The following is a 17,582-nucleotide window of genomic DNA, read 5'->3' as shown; positions in this document are numbered from 1 at the left end:
TTAAATTAACATAAATGAACTGAAGGATTAAAAGTGCTGCAGAAATAATGTAGGATCAGATCCAAATAATCACACCAACTCCTCTCCTCCCCCACACAGATATCTCCGTTTCCCGGTCAGTCGCCAGCACTGTAACTCCCCTCAGATTTCACACTGAACCCCTTTCAGAAGCCCCTCAGCTCTGGTTCACAGAAGCACATGTCTGCATGAAGTCAGGCTTGTCTCTGGAGGATGATACGCATGCCGTGTAAGACTGGAAAAAGGCAGAGGTAAACCCACCCCCACCCCCACGAATCATCTGATTTTTTTGCCGTGCTCTATAGTAAAGTAAGAAACATCAAGACAACACAAACCTTCACTACACAGAGCAAATGTTTGTATTACATCAGGCTACACATCACTTCCTGCTCCGTCTACTCTGATGTCTGAGCCACATCATGAGTGCTGGTGTGGCTGCAGACCAGAAGGCAACACCCAGCTGTTCCCAAATCTGAGCCACACTAACAATTTCATACGAAAGAAGGAGCTCTCAGTAATTATCCACACTGATGGACTGAATCTGCAACTTTAGTAAGAAAGTTTTAAAATAACCAGTGGTGTCAAAAGTGTTCCTTCTGCCTCAACTGAACCACCATTTATTATCAAATTAAGTTCTATGAATAGGTTCTTGTGCCTGAAAGTAAGTCACAACTGAGGTTTGACTTCAGGCTTTCAAGGAATACACATTGTTCTCTATGCAACACTATTGTTACCGGTGTCAGGGCTGACATACTGCAGAGTAGTGCATTACTACAATGAGGGGTGTTCCTGTGAGATTTTCACTTCACAAAATAATAATTAAAATTTAACAAAAATCTTCAATGAATTTATCTTATGTACTCAAGTCACTTTAACATTTTACCAGCTGTTAGTGGGAATTATTATCATCATCTTCATCTTCTTCAGATTTTGATATTTCAGTAGTCTCAGTGTTTTAAGTGCTTCTGCACAACAAATAAAGAAATCAAATATTGCACATCCACAAACAAAATGTTCTTTTAGATGTTCTTTTTTCCTCTGAATTTTGAAAAGTGGCAACCTAAAAACATTAGTTTTTATTGTAAGACAACCTCAGTCTTCTATCACTTTGCTGTTAAAAGGTTTCACATTGGCAATTAGCTTACATACAATCTGTTTGTAAGAGACTGTGGCACGACCACAAATTACTGTAACCGTGTTGTGTGACTGGTTTAACTAACCCATGAATGCAGCTTCGTTGCTTGAGGGATATATAAACACGTCTCACAAAATTTCTTCCAATCAAGGCTTTTAGAGTGGAGCTTTTCAAGCGCTTTTGTACCTCTATCTGCTGCACAGTGAGGTCCAGGAAGGTGTTCTCGTTACGGACACTGATCAGGCTCTTGGGGCCCTTACATCCCATGCTGGTACCCAGGCCTCCATTCAGCTTCACCACCACCAGTTTGTTCAAGCTGTTGGCCACATTGTCTGGCAGGCCTCGAGCGGCAATCTTATCGTACGGCTGAATCTGGAGGAGAGAAAGGAGATGGCTGCGGGTCAGGAAAAAAAAGCAAACAAACAAAAATAAAGCAAATAAATCCAAATTTAAAAACCAACACAACTTTACTGCTCTTTTAATTCTGATTCTGAAAGTGCTTACGACTGCACAGCCTCTGGATCCCACATCTCACAGATCACCTATGACTGACCTGCTTTTCTCGTTCTTTTAGATTGTTCGGCTTTCGTGCAAGCAAACTGATAGTCTTAAATTCTTTACAGAAGCAAAACAGAGACATTAACAGCTTTGGGCGTGGGCTGACTAATTACCAGCTGAGCAATGAAACGGGCTGACGTGATATGGAATGTGAAAATGTCAGAAATTGTTAACTTGATCTGCAGCAAACTGCTTTTGGGAAATGTGCATACAATACAAACAGACATTCTGCAACTGCTTCTTGAGCGAATGGTGCAGAAAATAGTCATTAACAAGGCTTGATACACAACACAGCAAGTTTATATATACAGTACAGAGCAGTTCTGTTGATTTATTGGAGTATGGTGTGTAAATGTACATTAGAGGATCAGCAATGCATCTCTCACATCAGCGTATCTACCTAACTGCTTTCACTGTCTCCTACAGATGATGATGACATAAATATATTGTGTCAGCTAGGAACATGTAAACCTGCAGTTTACCCCTTTTCCCACCATTATTTCTTCTTAACTTTAATCAAGCTTGACTGAATTTCACTTTTTCACCAAGAAGCTAAATTTTAACCAGATGTCGTGATATTTTTTGTTGTTGCAATGTGACCGATCCCGTCAGTGTTTAGTGCAGTTTTATCGTACAATAAATGCGTCAGCACTGATAAGGCCGGATGTCATCCTGCCTCCTCTTTCTGCTAAAATAACAGAGTAGCTGATCAGTGATAGTGGACAAACCAGCAGACTTCCTGCTGGAAACAATCTCTCTGGTGTTTATCCCCTTTGCTTGCCACACACAGAGGATGAGGTTACAAAACACAACAGACAAAAATGATGCAGCTGCTACCCGCTCTCCGTCCTTCACAGAGACGGGCATCGTAAAGGACAAATGAATGGCTAGAGGCGGTAAAATGTGTTTACTGACTTGCATTAAAGGAAGGGAGATGATTATTGTGCATAACAGTGCAGACAGATGAAATCCCTGCAAGTACTGGGCATCAAAAAAGTCCAGGAGGGAAGGAAGAGAGGCTGTTGACGTGAGGTTATTTACAACGAGTGAAATGTTTTCAGCCGATTTCCCCATCCTATCCCTGTACCCCCGGAGGGAAATGTCTCCCACACGCTGATGTTCATTTCCCTTTCTGCAGAAAAAAGATGAGGGGTTACTTTTACTTTTGACTCCTGCGTGTGTGTTGATTCCAGCTACAGCCAGTCAAGTTAAAACCCCATTTGGTGACCAGGGAACATCTCACTGACCACTGACTGAGAAATGTGCTGAATTTGCTTTTCACCATTTCCTCTAACTGAAAAGCTGTGTCAAAGGCAGCAGTCAACACCTAAAAGAAATCTGCACAGTATTATATCAACTGCAACGAGCCCACTGTTCGATTACAATTATGAGGGCGTCAGCAGGATTTGTCATGTTAGACAGTTAAATTATGGTTTTCACAACATGTTAGCATGAGTAGAAGGAGAAAGACATTTTCACACTACACTGAGATTACTAAGCACAGTGGTAGCGCAACACTACTGTCACTAGGAGACAATTGGAAAATATTTTTTACAGTTGTTGTTGACTTGGCTGCAGTAGTTGGAAAATCACAGGGCTTTCTGGATGTGTCAATGGATAATGCAAAAGATATGATCAAAAAAGTTCTGGGAATTGGCACAATAAAAAACCAAAAAAAAAACATATCAGATCTAAATTTGGCAAAAAAAAAAAAAATTGTGGTTTGTAGGTAAATATTCTCGTGTACGTCTGGACAGCTTCCAGCATGGCGACCCTTTTCAGACTAGTGGAAATTTCATTCTGTCCCTGTTTTTTGGTGCCTTTGCAAAGTGAAAGGACTTGCAGAGAGGATGGCACAACTGCACGAAAATTTGGATCATTTCGGTTGAATGTTGCCTCATAATATTATATAAGAACTCCATGTTTACAATTTGCCCCCTTGGGAGATGAACTCTCTGTGCAAAACCTTGTAAATGTGAAAGAAAAGGATAAACATGCCCTTGGTCACATTCAGGACCTGATGTGCTGCCTCCAGGCTTGGGAGATATGGACTCTTCAAAAGAAAACCGCCAGGTCTTATAACCAACAGAGTTCCTGAACACACAAAAGTCAGGTCAGTTCTAAAGAGAAGTTCATATTTGCTTTCTGAGCTAGTGTAAGAAGTCCAAAGATGCATGAGAACGTAACCTCACAGCAAAGATCTGATTTTTATGAGGCGACTCAGAGCATTTTGCTCACACTTTCCATGTCTCTTGGTTAGTGGGCTCACTTATTCCTTTAATACTGAGCTTACACACACACACACACACACTGAACCGTACAGAAAATCACACACAAGCCATTAACTGTAAAATAAATGTGAAGTTTACAAATGGTAGAATTGCTGATCTTCTGAGATCAATTTACTTTTAACAAACAATGGTGTACCACAAAGCTCAGTCCTTGGCCCACTATTATTTACAGTCTACATTAATTAACTATCACTTTAAAACATATATAAATAATATTTTATGTAGAAGATAGAGGCTTTTAAGCGCACGTTCACTCTGAAACTACATCCACATTAGAGTGCACCTTTAGCTATCGCTCTAAAAACTAAACTTTAGATAGTTGTAGCAAAAATTTGTCCAATTTCTTTTCATACTGTAAATGCATTAGGTAGCAGTGAAGTTTAAGCTGTGTAATGTGAAAAGACAGAAATGTTACTTTTAAACCTCACGTGATACAATGGAATTAACTGTGCAAATAAATCCTTGTGTCAGTGCTTATGAAGACATCCTGTAACCAACTGCAGCTTAAACTGAAGTTAAAATAACAGGAAATAATTTACACATCACTGCATTTCACTTCCAGAGAACTAAAGTTTAACAGGTAACAGGACTGTTTAACTGTTGATACTCTACAAACAAATACAAACATGCCTTTGCGCTGTGTTAAGATTTTGACAGATTAAAATGGGCCTATCGCCAAAATTTCCAAATACCTATTTTTATTATTAGGATTCTATTACAGCTGCTTTCCATGTCTTGCAGCTCAGTTTTATAAGGGTTAAATATCTTCTACTGGACCTTGGTGTGGCCGCTGATCTGTATGAAACAAGCTGTCATAACTCATCGCAAACACAAGATTTGAACAGTAGTAGTTTGTAGTTTGTGCTAGAAATGGTCCAATGAGGGTTATCTGCTCTTATATAAAGAGCCAAAAAGTTGAGCTTGATCTTTTGGAACACTAGGTAGGTACTACTAAGAACTACTTACAAATATGCTCACCTCATTATGTTGAACTTTTATATATATATATATGACAGAATATAAAGAAAAGCACAGCATGTCCCTTTTAAAAAAGGATCCCTATAAACTGTAAATTAATGATATATGATGTGTGATGCTAAAACTAACCTGTGCATTGACATATTACTAATAATTTGATGTAGTGAAATATCGCCATTTACGGGGGGAAACGAAGAGGGGTCAATCACTCATCTTCCTTTTAGAAAAAGTTAAAAGAAAACAATACAAACATCCCCAGACATGAAATTACTTTCAGCTGTTACTGAGTCAGAGTTGTGCATTTTTCCATCAAGTAGTTTAAACATTTGTATTTTTCCATTCTCCCATCATTCAAAGTTTCTTTTTTTTTAATACAAATTAAAACTCACCACTGCCATTTATGCATAAAGATATTCAAGATGTTCCAAGCCACAAACATTTCCTACAGAAAACAAACCTCAGGATCACAACAATGCACGAAATCATCCGCAACCTCATCTCATCTCTTACAAACCGCACGCACACAGAACAATATGACCTTTTACAGCTCCAGTGCTGTGTGCCATCAAATCTCCCCACAGCACTGAGTCTGACATTTTTATCCAGCATTTTTATTAACGTCAGCAAATAATCTTGAAGATGAGATTTAAACGCTCAGCCCAAGGGGGGGTAAGCGGTGCAAAGTTCACAAATTTGTCCTTGTAGAAATGCTGAAAATGTTTCATACATGTGAGTGTACACACTGGGAAGAGACTCAAGGGGTAACAATTAAGGTGACAAACAGTCTATTCAGTTTATTTTTGAAAAAGAAAAGAAAAGAAAAGAAAAGAAAAGAAAAGAAAAGAAAAGAAAAGAAACTTCCACAATAGTGTTGTTTTGTTTTTGGATGGCTTGTCTCTCTGATGCTGTCATGTTTTTGCAAGTCCAGCATGTCTGAAGCGCTAATAATCACACCTCCAGTTTGGAGTGAACAGAGGTTAGCCAACCAGCACTGAAGAAGAAAATTTAATACACTAAACTGCCACATTAATAAAGCTGAATAATAATGATACACACTAAGATACATTTATATATAATAGATGACTTTCTTGCAATATATTGAGTATCGCAGTAATTCAAATGCTTCCTTTGGCTGTAGATTTTAAGAAACTTTAGCTAATGATGTGTCCTCTTATTTCAGCTTCTCTCTGTCTCACATGCATATATCATCTCCACGGTCTCATTACAGTCTGTCACTGTCACAACTTTTATTTCATTTTATGTTCTCCGTTTCCAATTCTTGCCTCATCACTTTTCTCTCCCAAACTCTATCATCTCTCTGTCTCCGTCTTTCTTTATGGAATCCTTATCTTTCTGTGAAGCCACATCCTTTTGCTCCTTATTCCTATTTTCCTGCCCTACTCTCCATCTTTAATCTTCTCTTTCTCTGTCTGCAGCTTCTGAGATCGTTAAGGACAAAAAGACGAAGAAAGGGGAAAGGCAGCTAAGAACTGGAAAGTAAAAGCATTACAGAGAAAGAGAGAGTCTGTTTACCGTGACGGATAAAGTAACTTCCTCATTTACTTATCATATATAAAGACATGCCACACAGAGACAACCCAAACTGGCTTATCCGGTGCTACTTCTATAGAAAAAAAAAAAAAAAAAAAAGGATTTCCTAAGAAGTACCTAAACATTTTTACTTTGTTTAGCTTGCAGAGTGGTGTAACTGCTGACAGTGAGAAACAGAGTCTATGGTAAGAAAGATCAGGTTTTGTTCTTTGAGCTACTGTACCGAAAAACACTTCTGTTTATTCCGTTTATTTTGTCACACACTCAAGAGAAAAAGTTAAATGCCACCTGATGAACATGAAAGCACACATGAAACTACTGGAATTTTAAAAATGTTATAGAAAAATCACTGTTTAAACACAGCTCATGAGTAGTAACCAATGTTTAATAACTCCTTTGCAGGGTTTTGTTAATCCATTTATATATGGTCCATAAGCTAATAATAAATGGATAATGGTGCAAGTACTCCTGCACAAGATAAGTGCTCCAACTGTCTGACCAGTCAAAGATGCTTTTGGGGTTTTTTTGACAACCAAAAAGTTGTTATTACAGGGTCGTGGTGATAATCAGAGTGATCTGCAAAGCTTGCTAAGAAAGGCAATATTAGGACCTCTCTCCCATTAAAAATGCCACACATCTTCTCCTACTTAGGGACACAGCGGAGGCTGGAGCATATTCCTGGTGTCATTGGACAGGCTGCTGGTCTGATGCTGGGCTAACACAAAGAGGCAGACAGCTATTCACGCGTAGCTTTACATCTACAGCCAATTCATCGGACATCTTTGTCTTTGGACTGCAGAAGCAAGCTGGAGAGAACGTGCAAACTCCACAGATAGTTTCATACTTGAGAAATTAGCATCAACACGGCGCTAATCACTGCACCACCACGCTGCCCACTCATTAAAAATACATTAAAATAATATCAGATTCAAATGTGACTGAATCTGCTTGACTATACTTTTACTTTGGCATGCAACAGTTGTTCATGCAGGAAGTGAGCAACTTCTGAGATGCAGTTAAATTATTTCCTAACTCTTATGGCACACATATGTGTGGGTGTGCAACTATGCACTCTTTAAAATGAGTGCAGTGCTCCATAATCTCAAAATGAGAGGAAACAACAGGAAGAGATTACTGTGGGTTGTTAATCCAACTATAAAGACAAAAAACAATATACCAATAATCCAATAATAACCAATAATACTAATCCTCCAAAACCCACCCTCAAATTAACAATCCAACAGAGGAATGATAGGACGGTGGACTTTTGAGAAGATTTCCTAACCTTCCTTCCTAGTTTAATAACAGTTTATGACTGATCTGTAAAACAGCAGTTAATAATTCACAAAACACTAATAAAAATATCATAAGTTACGACTTACAGCCCACTCAAAAGGAGTGGTAGCTATAAATACATATTTTTGGAGGGTTTTTTGTCAAACGCTGAATGGTTTTATTCACACTGAAAATTAATCATTATTTAAAATGAACTTGGCTTGTGTCCACAAGTACAGATTTCAAAGAAATTACAAGGAGAAAGCAGGTGACATGTGTGGACCTATGACGCACAAGAAAGTCTATAAAGGAAACACTTGGGAAACTTCAGTGACTAATACTTTTGTTATACCTGTCTGACTCGCTCTGGAATTCATCACGCTAATGTGGTGGAACGGGACAAGTGACTTTGCACGATTATGTGTGTCAGTCAAACACAAGAAATGAAGAAAAAAAAAAAACTGAAGAAAGGAACCTTGACAAACTTTACCACAAACTTCACTAATAAAGCCCACATGAGAAACTGACACATAGCTTTCATAGCTGATATGAAGTGACGGACTGCAATGTGAGGAATGCACACATGTACGTTTCATGAGTCCTTTTAGGTATTTAAGCTGCGATCCAGCTAATTTAAGCAAGCTGGTGTAGATGTGGTATAAATGAAAACAATCTGCACCAAATACTTTAGCTGTCCAGATTCAACATTTTCTGGTTCTGGCTTCTTTGCATTGGCTTCCCATTGAATTTAGGGTTCGTTTTAAAGTCCTTTTATTGGTTTTTAAATCTTTAAATGGTCTGGCCCCTGTTTACTTATCTGATTTGCTGAAACCACATGTTCCTCCTCGCTCACTCCGTTCAGCTGAGCAGCTGTTGCTGTCGGTTCCTAAGTCGCGGCTGAAATGCAGAGGAGACTGAGCTTTTTCAATTGTGGCTCCGATGCTCTGGAATAACCTTCCCCTTCAAATTAGACTAGCGTCATCAGTGCAGGTCTTTAAGTCCAGATTGAAAACCTATTTTTATTCCCTGGCTTTTAACTCTGTAGGAAACTGACACCTTCTTATTTATTTTATTGTATGTAATGATTTTATCGTATTTTTAAATTGGTAGTTGTTTTAACCTGTGTTGTTCAGCACTTTGGACTGCCTTGTGTGTTCGTAAAGCGCTATACAAATAAATGATGATGATGATGATGATGATGAACATTCAATTTATTCCATATTTTATGACATTTGTCTTTACTGAACAATGAAGAGGCGAGTACGAAGAGTACAAAGATGTGGTGGGAGAGCAGGGTGTGACACAGAGCGCGGATGTTGTGGTTTTCTGGGTGTAATTATTAGCTATGGTTACATTCAAGACATGAATTTTCTCCATTTTTACAGTTTAAACTGGATGGCTGCAGCAACAGTTAAAAACAGAGACCTTCAATTTCTATACAAACTAGCGTTTATTATTAGTTTTGTAAATGGCTTAAGGTAAAAAAATTAAAAATTAAAAAAAATCAAGACACATAATAGGACAAGGACATACTTGCATGCAATTCTTCAGATGTTCATTGCTGCATCATAACCACCATTACTGAGAATATTTATTGCTCTTCGCACTCTTGCCTGCATCTACCAATCTTCTCAGTTCAACATGGAAAATAAGTTTAAATGGTAAAAATATCCAAATTAGTTACTAATGCCAGAAGTCAGCCTACGACTAATACTAATACTAAAGTATTATAAACATGCCTTCATCTCACAGTAACACTAACACAACTATGTGTTTTTATACCTTAGTGACAACTTAATGGTTAAAGGTACTTTTGACTGTTCCCTTTATTTTCCAAGGGATTGTCACAGTGGATCTGCATATTTGAGTTGGCAAATTTTATACCGGATGCCCTTCCCGTCTATATATCCGGGCTTGGTATCAGCGTTGTCCCAAAAAGTGATTCCCAGTGTTTGCATTTACTTTTAACTTCCAGTATCCTTGTTTAATTTGGTAAATACACAGTAGACAACAGGACTTACAAAAAGGTTTTATATATAGAATAAAGAAACGACCTGTTGTGCAAATATGCTTAAGGCTGCATTATAAAGCAATCCAACTTTTTTTGCCTTTTTAAAACACATTTACAGAGCTGCTAGGTTAGGTTTTTCCTGGCCTCTTGGCCAGAACTCGGAAATGACCTATAATCTTTTCAAATACCAGTAATCCTTTTTTGGCACAATACCAGCACCAGAACACTAGATTATGACACCCTGCTAGACTTTGATTATGAAAGAATTGCTAATACTTCAATAGCCGATGCTAACGTGTATTATTTACAGTAACAGTTTGATACATGATTGATTTGTGTTGTTGACCTGATTTTACTGACCCAATTCCTCTTAAATGTGTCAAACTGAGGTGAAGACGTTGCTCTGACTTTTGCAAATGAGCATCTAATCCAATTAATTATTAATAAAATTTCCTTTTTTCTTCCCCTGTGTTTCACACAGTCTGATGTTTTGCTTTAACATGTTTTTGCAATCTCATCTTACGGCTTAACAATTCACTACTGCAGTGTTTTCATTTCTGTTATTAGTCAGACTTTCCACTCCATCAAAAGAGAGAGCGAGAGAGAGAGAGAGAGAGAGAGAGAGAGAGAGAGAGAGAGATTAACTTCCACAGAGTTTCAAAGAGAACGCAGACTGAAAGCCAGCTCTCAGACTGATCTGATTCTGCAGATCCATTTGCTCACTGGCTACACTCAGGTGCTGCTCCTAACTGCTCAACAACAGCTCTCACAAAACACAGCGTTTAAATTTCAAAGATCCCCCTCTTGAGATTAAACTGAACTTCAATCTTGCACTTTTAAGTTAACACAAAAACATATAAACACAGCACTGGGGAAACTGGAGGGGAGCACTGAAGGCATCCCTTGTGACTGGAACTATTGAGGCTCTACAAAGTGTGCTTTTTTCAGCGAAAGAGAAACAAACTCTAAGACACCCTGACGATTTCACACTTTGACTATGTAAAGTGACTGATGCACACTAGCGCCATGAAGACTGACTCCTGTGGCTGGTGTGGTTGGTTTGTTTGGTTTCCTGCTAAGACGACAGTGTAGAGTTAGAGGTGTAAATGTTAACAAAAATTAACAGGCATTTTTAAGTCCCCTGTTAAGACGATGTGTGCTCACTTAGGCTACGTTCACACTGCAGGTCTTAATGCTCAATTCCGATTTTTTGATCAAATCCGATTTTTTTGTCTGCTTGTTCACACTACAAATAAAATGCGACAGGAAACGCGCTCTAGTGTGAACGCTCAAAGCGGCCCGCATGCGCAAAAGAAGATGTCACACACACAACGCGCTCTGTTTAGACCCAGAGCAAACAATATTGTTTGACTGATGGCCCTTAATATAAAGACTTCGGACTTTACGTTTCCCAATTTTTGCTTTAAGTTATTTTGTTATTTACATAATAATGTAAATAACCTAATAATTATCCTTATGGCTGTTTTAGAGAGGAGTGGTGCTTCAAAGGATAGTTGCAGATTTCTATCAGAATCTGCAGATTATACAGTACAAATAAAATGTTCACATTGTCTTCCCAACAATTTCACTGACATCTACACTGGATGGCCAGGAAGCGTTCGCGATGTCTTCTCGGGCGCTTCTCTGGCGCTGATAATTGGCGTCTGTCCTGTGTCAGTGACGTAAAAGACGGATTTAATGCGGCATGACCGTTCAAACAGCAGTCGCTTTCTAAAATGGTAAATGGTAAATGGCCTGTATTTGTATAGCGCTTTTCTAGTCCTTAAGGACCCCAAAGCGCTTTACACAACCTGTCATCCACCCATTCACACACACATTCACACACACTGGTGATGGCAAGCTACATTGTAGCCACAGCCACCCTGGGGCGCACTGACAGAGGCGAGGCTGCCGGACACTGGCGCCACCGGGCCCTCTGACCACCACCAGTAGGCAACGGGTGAAGTGTCTTGCCCAAGGACACAACGATCGAGACTGTCCAAGCCGGGGCTCGAACCGGCAACCGGTTCGAGCCCCGAACATCGGATATGTATCGGATTCAGGACCACATACGAAAGTGACCCAGATCGGATTTGAAAATATCGGATTTGTGCCGTTCACACTGCCATACCATGATCGGATATGGGTCGCATAGGGTCAAAAAAATCGGATTTGATGTGCTTTCACCTGCAGTGTGAACGTAGCCTAAAGGGCACTACGTATAGTTAGATTGAAATTACCCATGTTATTGAGCACAGCTGGTCATCTTCATCTGTAGTTTTATCCACAGTGGCTTAAGAAGAAAGTAGAAAGGGCTGACTACTGCAATCCACGAGGGGGCCTTCAGGATACAAACAAACAGCTCAGAAATGTGGGTGTTATCCTTGCAAAGTCTACAATGGTCCATTACCATTTCTTTAGAATCATTCTAATAAGATAACCCTGTGTCTAAAAATGTTACCAGTCACTAAGATTACATTATAATGGATCTTACTGTAATGGCTTTACTGTAATGGAATAAAGTAAAGCCAGGAGTACTGCATTGGTGTTCGTTTGCAGAAAGAAGGATTACAAACAGACAAGCAAACTATGGAGGTTCACTTGTGTGCAGCACTTATAGATTGTATAAAACATAGACGTAGACACCACAATGGCACACGTTGGGATGATATAGGTCTGCTTTCCCACAACCACCACAATCAAGCAGATGCAGGATTAGATGATGCTAACAAACACCTGATCACAGTAGGGCCCAACATCCCATATATGATGGACAATACGAAAATTACAAGAATCAATGCAACCAGAACCGAGTCAGTCATACTTGGAGGAAATGCCCTGGAATAGTGAAGTTATCTTGGAAGTATCATTACCAAGGACGGTGGTCCAGATTTAGATGTCAAAGCATGGAATCAAGGCAAGAACAGTCTTTCTACAGCTCAAGAGCTGCTGGAGGTCCCGAGTGCTGTTACAAAGAACAAAAATCTGACTTGCTGAGACACAGAGGGTAAGAAAGACCAGCCTCAAAGTGTAGACTGACGAGGCCGTCAGGCAGACACCGAGAAAATGTGAGATACTTGGAGTTAGCTATAGGCAAAGGTACAGCACAAAGGACTCTAGAGGTCTGTGTTGCTGGCCCATGAAGGGTTAACAAAAAGAAAAACGATTCAGGTTTCCACCATGTTAGTTTTTTGAACACAAAGTCACTTGGCTTTTTAAGACAGGAGGGGGAAGCCAATGTTAGCAAGCTACAAAAATTTCACTCCTAAAAACTTAAACACGAACTTATACATCTAGCACGTGTGTTTTTATCTCCCTGGAGCGGTTATGAAGAAACCAAAGCTGGTTCTAGTACCAGGCTGTAACATGGGAGTGCTGCAACATGGGCTTGATTTCATGGGCTGTAGTGGTTCCTTCTTGGCAGCAGCAATAGAAAGTTGACACCATTTGTCTGTTGAATCCTGATTGGCTGAAAAGTTGGAGTCAACAAAGATCACAGGACCATGCCATAAATGCAAAAACTATGGTTACAGTAGATAGTTTTGTTTTGTTCACTTCACAAAAGAGACATTTTTCACTATTATGCCTAATCTGGGACAACAAAACAAAGAAACAAACAAAAAAGCAACATTACTGGTTGGGCCACATATTTCACAGTGTTCCCCAGTGCTAGCTGACAATACCAATAAAAAAAGCACTTCCTACGCAGCATCCCACAGGCGTACAGAGAAGTTTAACAGGAAAGGAAAACCTATTCTAACTAACCTGAAACCCACTGTGAATTTTGGTCACTCAATCATCCAAAGAATAAACTCTGCTTACAGACTTGGATTACTCTATATATTAAATTTGTATTCTGTGTGTAGCATTCATCTCATTGTTGAGTAAATATGTTTGTAAATAATGTGATATTTAGAATACCCATATATCATTCCTTATACTTCTATATGTTGTCAATACAAACAACAGCAGTAAGAAACAGTTTTAAGTAGCTCTGAATGACATTATTATCATTTTGACCTTGAGACCAATCTGACCTTGAAAGTGAGGTCAAAGGTCAAATGTGACATGACATTTCCAATCCTTATATATAACTTTCTATATGTTGACAATACATGCCACATTTATAAGAATCATAGCTTTTAAGTCACAAGATTTACTGTCAATGTGCTACCAATTAATCATCAAGTTAACCTTGAAGATGTTGGTGGATGTATGCCAAATTTGAATGGATTGTTAAGATGCTTCCACTCTACACCCCTACAAGGTTCTATCAAAATTCACTCAAAAACGTTTGAGCCATCCTGTTTACAGACAGTGGCACGCATGCAAAAGCTACCAAACACATAACCTCCTTGGTGGAGGTGAAAATAATAGCTGTCGAGAACCACACATGTTTTCTCTCTCTTTGTTGACTCTAACACAGGTTTTCATTGGTGCAGGAATTCCTTAGGTCATTATAAAGGGTAATAACATCCTGAGGCAAGCTGAATTTCCAGTTTGTCCAAGGTGTAAAAGTAATTTTCTAAGTGAAGCATTTTAGACAAACAAACTATTACAATAGTCTATTCTTGCCATTGTTATAAAGAGTTGCAAAGCAGCTCATCTAATAGCTCTGAACCTGAGAGCAAGGTTAGTCACACGTCAGACTTCTACAGTGCAGATCGATTCTTGAAGCACTAAAACGAACTTTATTACTGCCTGTGTTAGGCACTGTTAGGAAAACGTCACTGTGCAGAAATAGAAATGCAGGTTCCTCATTAGTTTTAACGACACCAACGTGCTGTTATTAAAACTTGCAAAACACCTACTGGTTTTTTTTTCACAATCACAGTGAATGACGATGCTCTAGGATTGAAACAAGTGATGCTTTCACAAGTTGAAAAGATGAACTTATCACTGCAATCTTTTGGTATCACTTAATCTCACAACTAGTGAATCCATCACCCAAATGGTATTTCATCATTTCACTTGTGCTTTCAGTGGTAAGGGTCGAATCGACAACCCACCGATTAGAAGTTATTTTATTCTGTATTCAATATCAGCTACTTGTTAAATATATGACATATCTACCATTGCTGTGGGGTTGAATGCCCCCTTCTGCAAGGAAAATAGATGCTTTAATATTTTAAACAAAGACAAATCACATGTTATGAGTGGTGCAAATCCAGAGTCAGCACAGACAAACATACAATTAACCGCTAAAAACAAAAAAAGAAGGCTTACAGAGTCTTCTGGAGGTCGCTGTATCTTGATCCACTCCACTGATGGTCCCTTCACCTGCAGAAATCTATGGAAGAGATTCTTGAAGCCCTCGAAGTCTTTCTTGGATACCTGAAAAACAAAGATGTTAACTTAAACTAAGGCTGAGTTTGCAAAGTCACTATGAAGTGGTTTCTAGAAAGACATGAAAATGTTGAAAATCACTTCTGAAATTGCCTCAGTTATTTCAGAGTATTATCGCTTCGAGGGCAGAAGAGAAACTGCACACCTTGGAAAAATGGTTTGACTGAAACCACTATACTTAATTTTACAGGCATTTTACTGTTTCTTTAAATGGGGCTGGTGTCTGGAATTTAAAAAGATCCATTCATCAAAGTCATACTGGAAAGCTTTAAATATAAAAGATGAGTTTGAGAATCCGTGATACAATATTGTAGACATCTGTATTGCAATTTCAGTCTCAGTTTCATGGATTGTTACACACATTAAGCAGTGTGCTTCAAAGGCCCCATACCTCTTATACAAAAAGGATAATTATTGTTCTATGCAAATTTATGGGTGTGAACTTCATTTAGAAACTATTTATAGAATGTTGATTTCTTTCCTGTGGGTGATTTAGCATATTCTTTAAGCACAACTGTATAGTGCAAAACTGCAGCAAAGGACGTTTTTTATATTTCCACGTTTGAAGCGTTAATCTGTATTTGTTTCGACCAAATAGTTATTACATTTTTAACACAGACAAACAAAATAGCCAAGGTCCAAAGTCCCAAAACTATTTAAACACCCCTTTTTTGTCCCTGAATATACATTAATTGTTTTACTTGAAGATTTGATACAATTTGTCTAGTCCACTGTGATTATATGGAATTTGTTTTGACCTTCTCTTCATAAACCATTTTACACAACTTTAACAGATGTGCACACAAACAGATGAAACAGCATCTGGATATAAAAGACAAGAATGATGTATTTATACATTCTAAACTTGACCAGTTTGTGGGAAGAATAATAACAATACTACTACTACTACTACTACTACTAATAATAATAATGATGATAAGTATATCTTATTGTAAAAAGTGAAATCTACAGTACAATTACTCCATGTCAGCCACACACAGCTGGTTGGATTTATTGAAATTAAACTGAAATTTTTGTTTGCTTTCACATAAAATATTTGGATTTGTACAGTCCAGACTTTGTCACATGCCACGTAGCTTTGTGCTTTTTTTTCTTTTAATAAAAAAAAGAGAAAAAGAAAAGGAAAAGTCCCATTTATGGGTGACGAGTTAAACACCCAATGTGGAGCAAATAACACTTAAGCAAATAACAGTTTAGGTGGCCGTCACTGTCTGGACTTTCACACTGGTATCCAATTACACTGGAGACCTTCAAAGTTCAATGAGTAACCCATTGTGTGTGTGTGTGTGCACATGGCGTTTGACACGTATAAGTTACAGCAAGTTAATACATTTGAAAGTGTGTGGGAATTACTGCTCACACCTGCATGTGACAGACTTCTCACCTCTTTACTCTTCAGTGTTTTATTCCCTGATTGCTTGCAGTTAAACAAGGTTTGGTTAATGCCTGAAAGAGTTTACAGCTAAACGCCGCGTGTTTATTTCCAGTTTTGTCCCAAGCTTTATGCTAGTTTAAAGCCAAAGAAATCTCACAGAGGAAAGATGAGTCTGTAGAGTGTTATTGCTGCCATTTTAATTTGGATTTTAGTCTGAATGTTTTATTACGTTGGTGCTGTGGGCTGAAAAGAGCTCACTCTCAAGTTCATTTAGGGCTTCTGAGAAAATTTACCTAGTCTCTTAGTTCCTGGATCCCTCTGCTGACGTATTATGTTATGAATAAAACCAGACAAAATGGGCGAATGTTGCTTAAGAAGTTTGGCTGCTAAAATGTTATGAGACATGTAGGTGGAACCCTTTTTGGCAGTGTGCTCCAGTATGTGTCATATTTTGTGTTTTCCCAGCATTGTGACCCCACCACCCTCTAAATCACAACCAGATGGTCAGAGAGGGAGGTACAAAGACAGCGAAGCAAACAGTTAGTGTACCTCTCGCTCAGCCCCTGTGGTGGTGTCCAGCAGCTTCTCCAGCTCATCGTGCATGGAGCTCTCCAGCTGCTGCCGCATCATTTCCTGGAACTGAGCCATCCCTCCGTTAGCCACACCTTTAGTCAGACCTAAACACGAAAGACGGTGAGATACAGAGTGAGACGGGAGACAGTTTTAACGTGTTCGATTTGTATCATATGCTCAATCCTTAGAGTGAAACATTTCTTGATTTTTTACAGATTTTATTCATCGTTTATTTTTGTGTGTGATAAAATTACGTCTGATTACGAAACATAAACAAATTCCTTTAAGGTTTTTTCTGGCTCAAAATGGTCTTTTGTGCAAGTAACTATATCTCAAACCACAACTGGTCCACAAAAATGTATAACATGCTTGAATAAATAAAATTCCACTTTTAGAAAAACTGCTAAATATATTATTTCAGTTCTGACCTCTTTAATAGCCAGTTAAAAA

The 17,582-nt window shown here is 38.7% G+C and overlaps 1 protein-coding gene across 4 annotated transcripts in view; it reads right to left on the bottom strand.

Moving 5' to 3' along the window:
- Nucleotides 1–17,582, bottom strand: part of ugp2b (UDP-glucose pyrophosphorylase 2b) — a 39,163-nt gene that overhangs the window by 16,219 nt on the left and 5,362 nt on the right. For all 4 annotated transcript variants that reach the window (XM_019366561.2, XM_005473660.4, XM_005473659.4 and 1 more), the window contains 3 exons: nucleotides 17,109–17,236; nucleotides 15,044–15,151; nucleotides 1,340–1,525 (listed from right to left, as the gene is read on the bottom strand). In XM_019366561.2, coding sequence (XP_019222106.1) covers nucleotides 1,340–1,525; nucleotides 15,044–15,151; nucleotides 17,109–17,236 — 422 coding nt within the window. The remainder of the gene's footprint in view (nucleotides 1–1,339; nucleotides 1,526–15,043; nucleotides 15,152–17,108; nucleotides 17,237–17,582) is intronic.

Source organism: Oreochromis niloticus, linkage group LG13, assembly GCF_001858045.2.
Source record: "Oreochromis niloticus isolate F11D_XX linkage group LG13, O_niloticus_UMD_NMBU, whole genome shotgun sequence".
Classification (NCBI taxonomy): domain Eukaryota; kingdom Metazoa; phylum Chordata; class Actinopteri; order Cichliformes; family Cichlidae; genus Oreochromis; species Oreochromis niloticus.
Note: the sequence above shows the minus strand (reverse complement) of the source record. Positions and strands in the feature narration are given on the sequence as shown.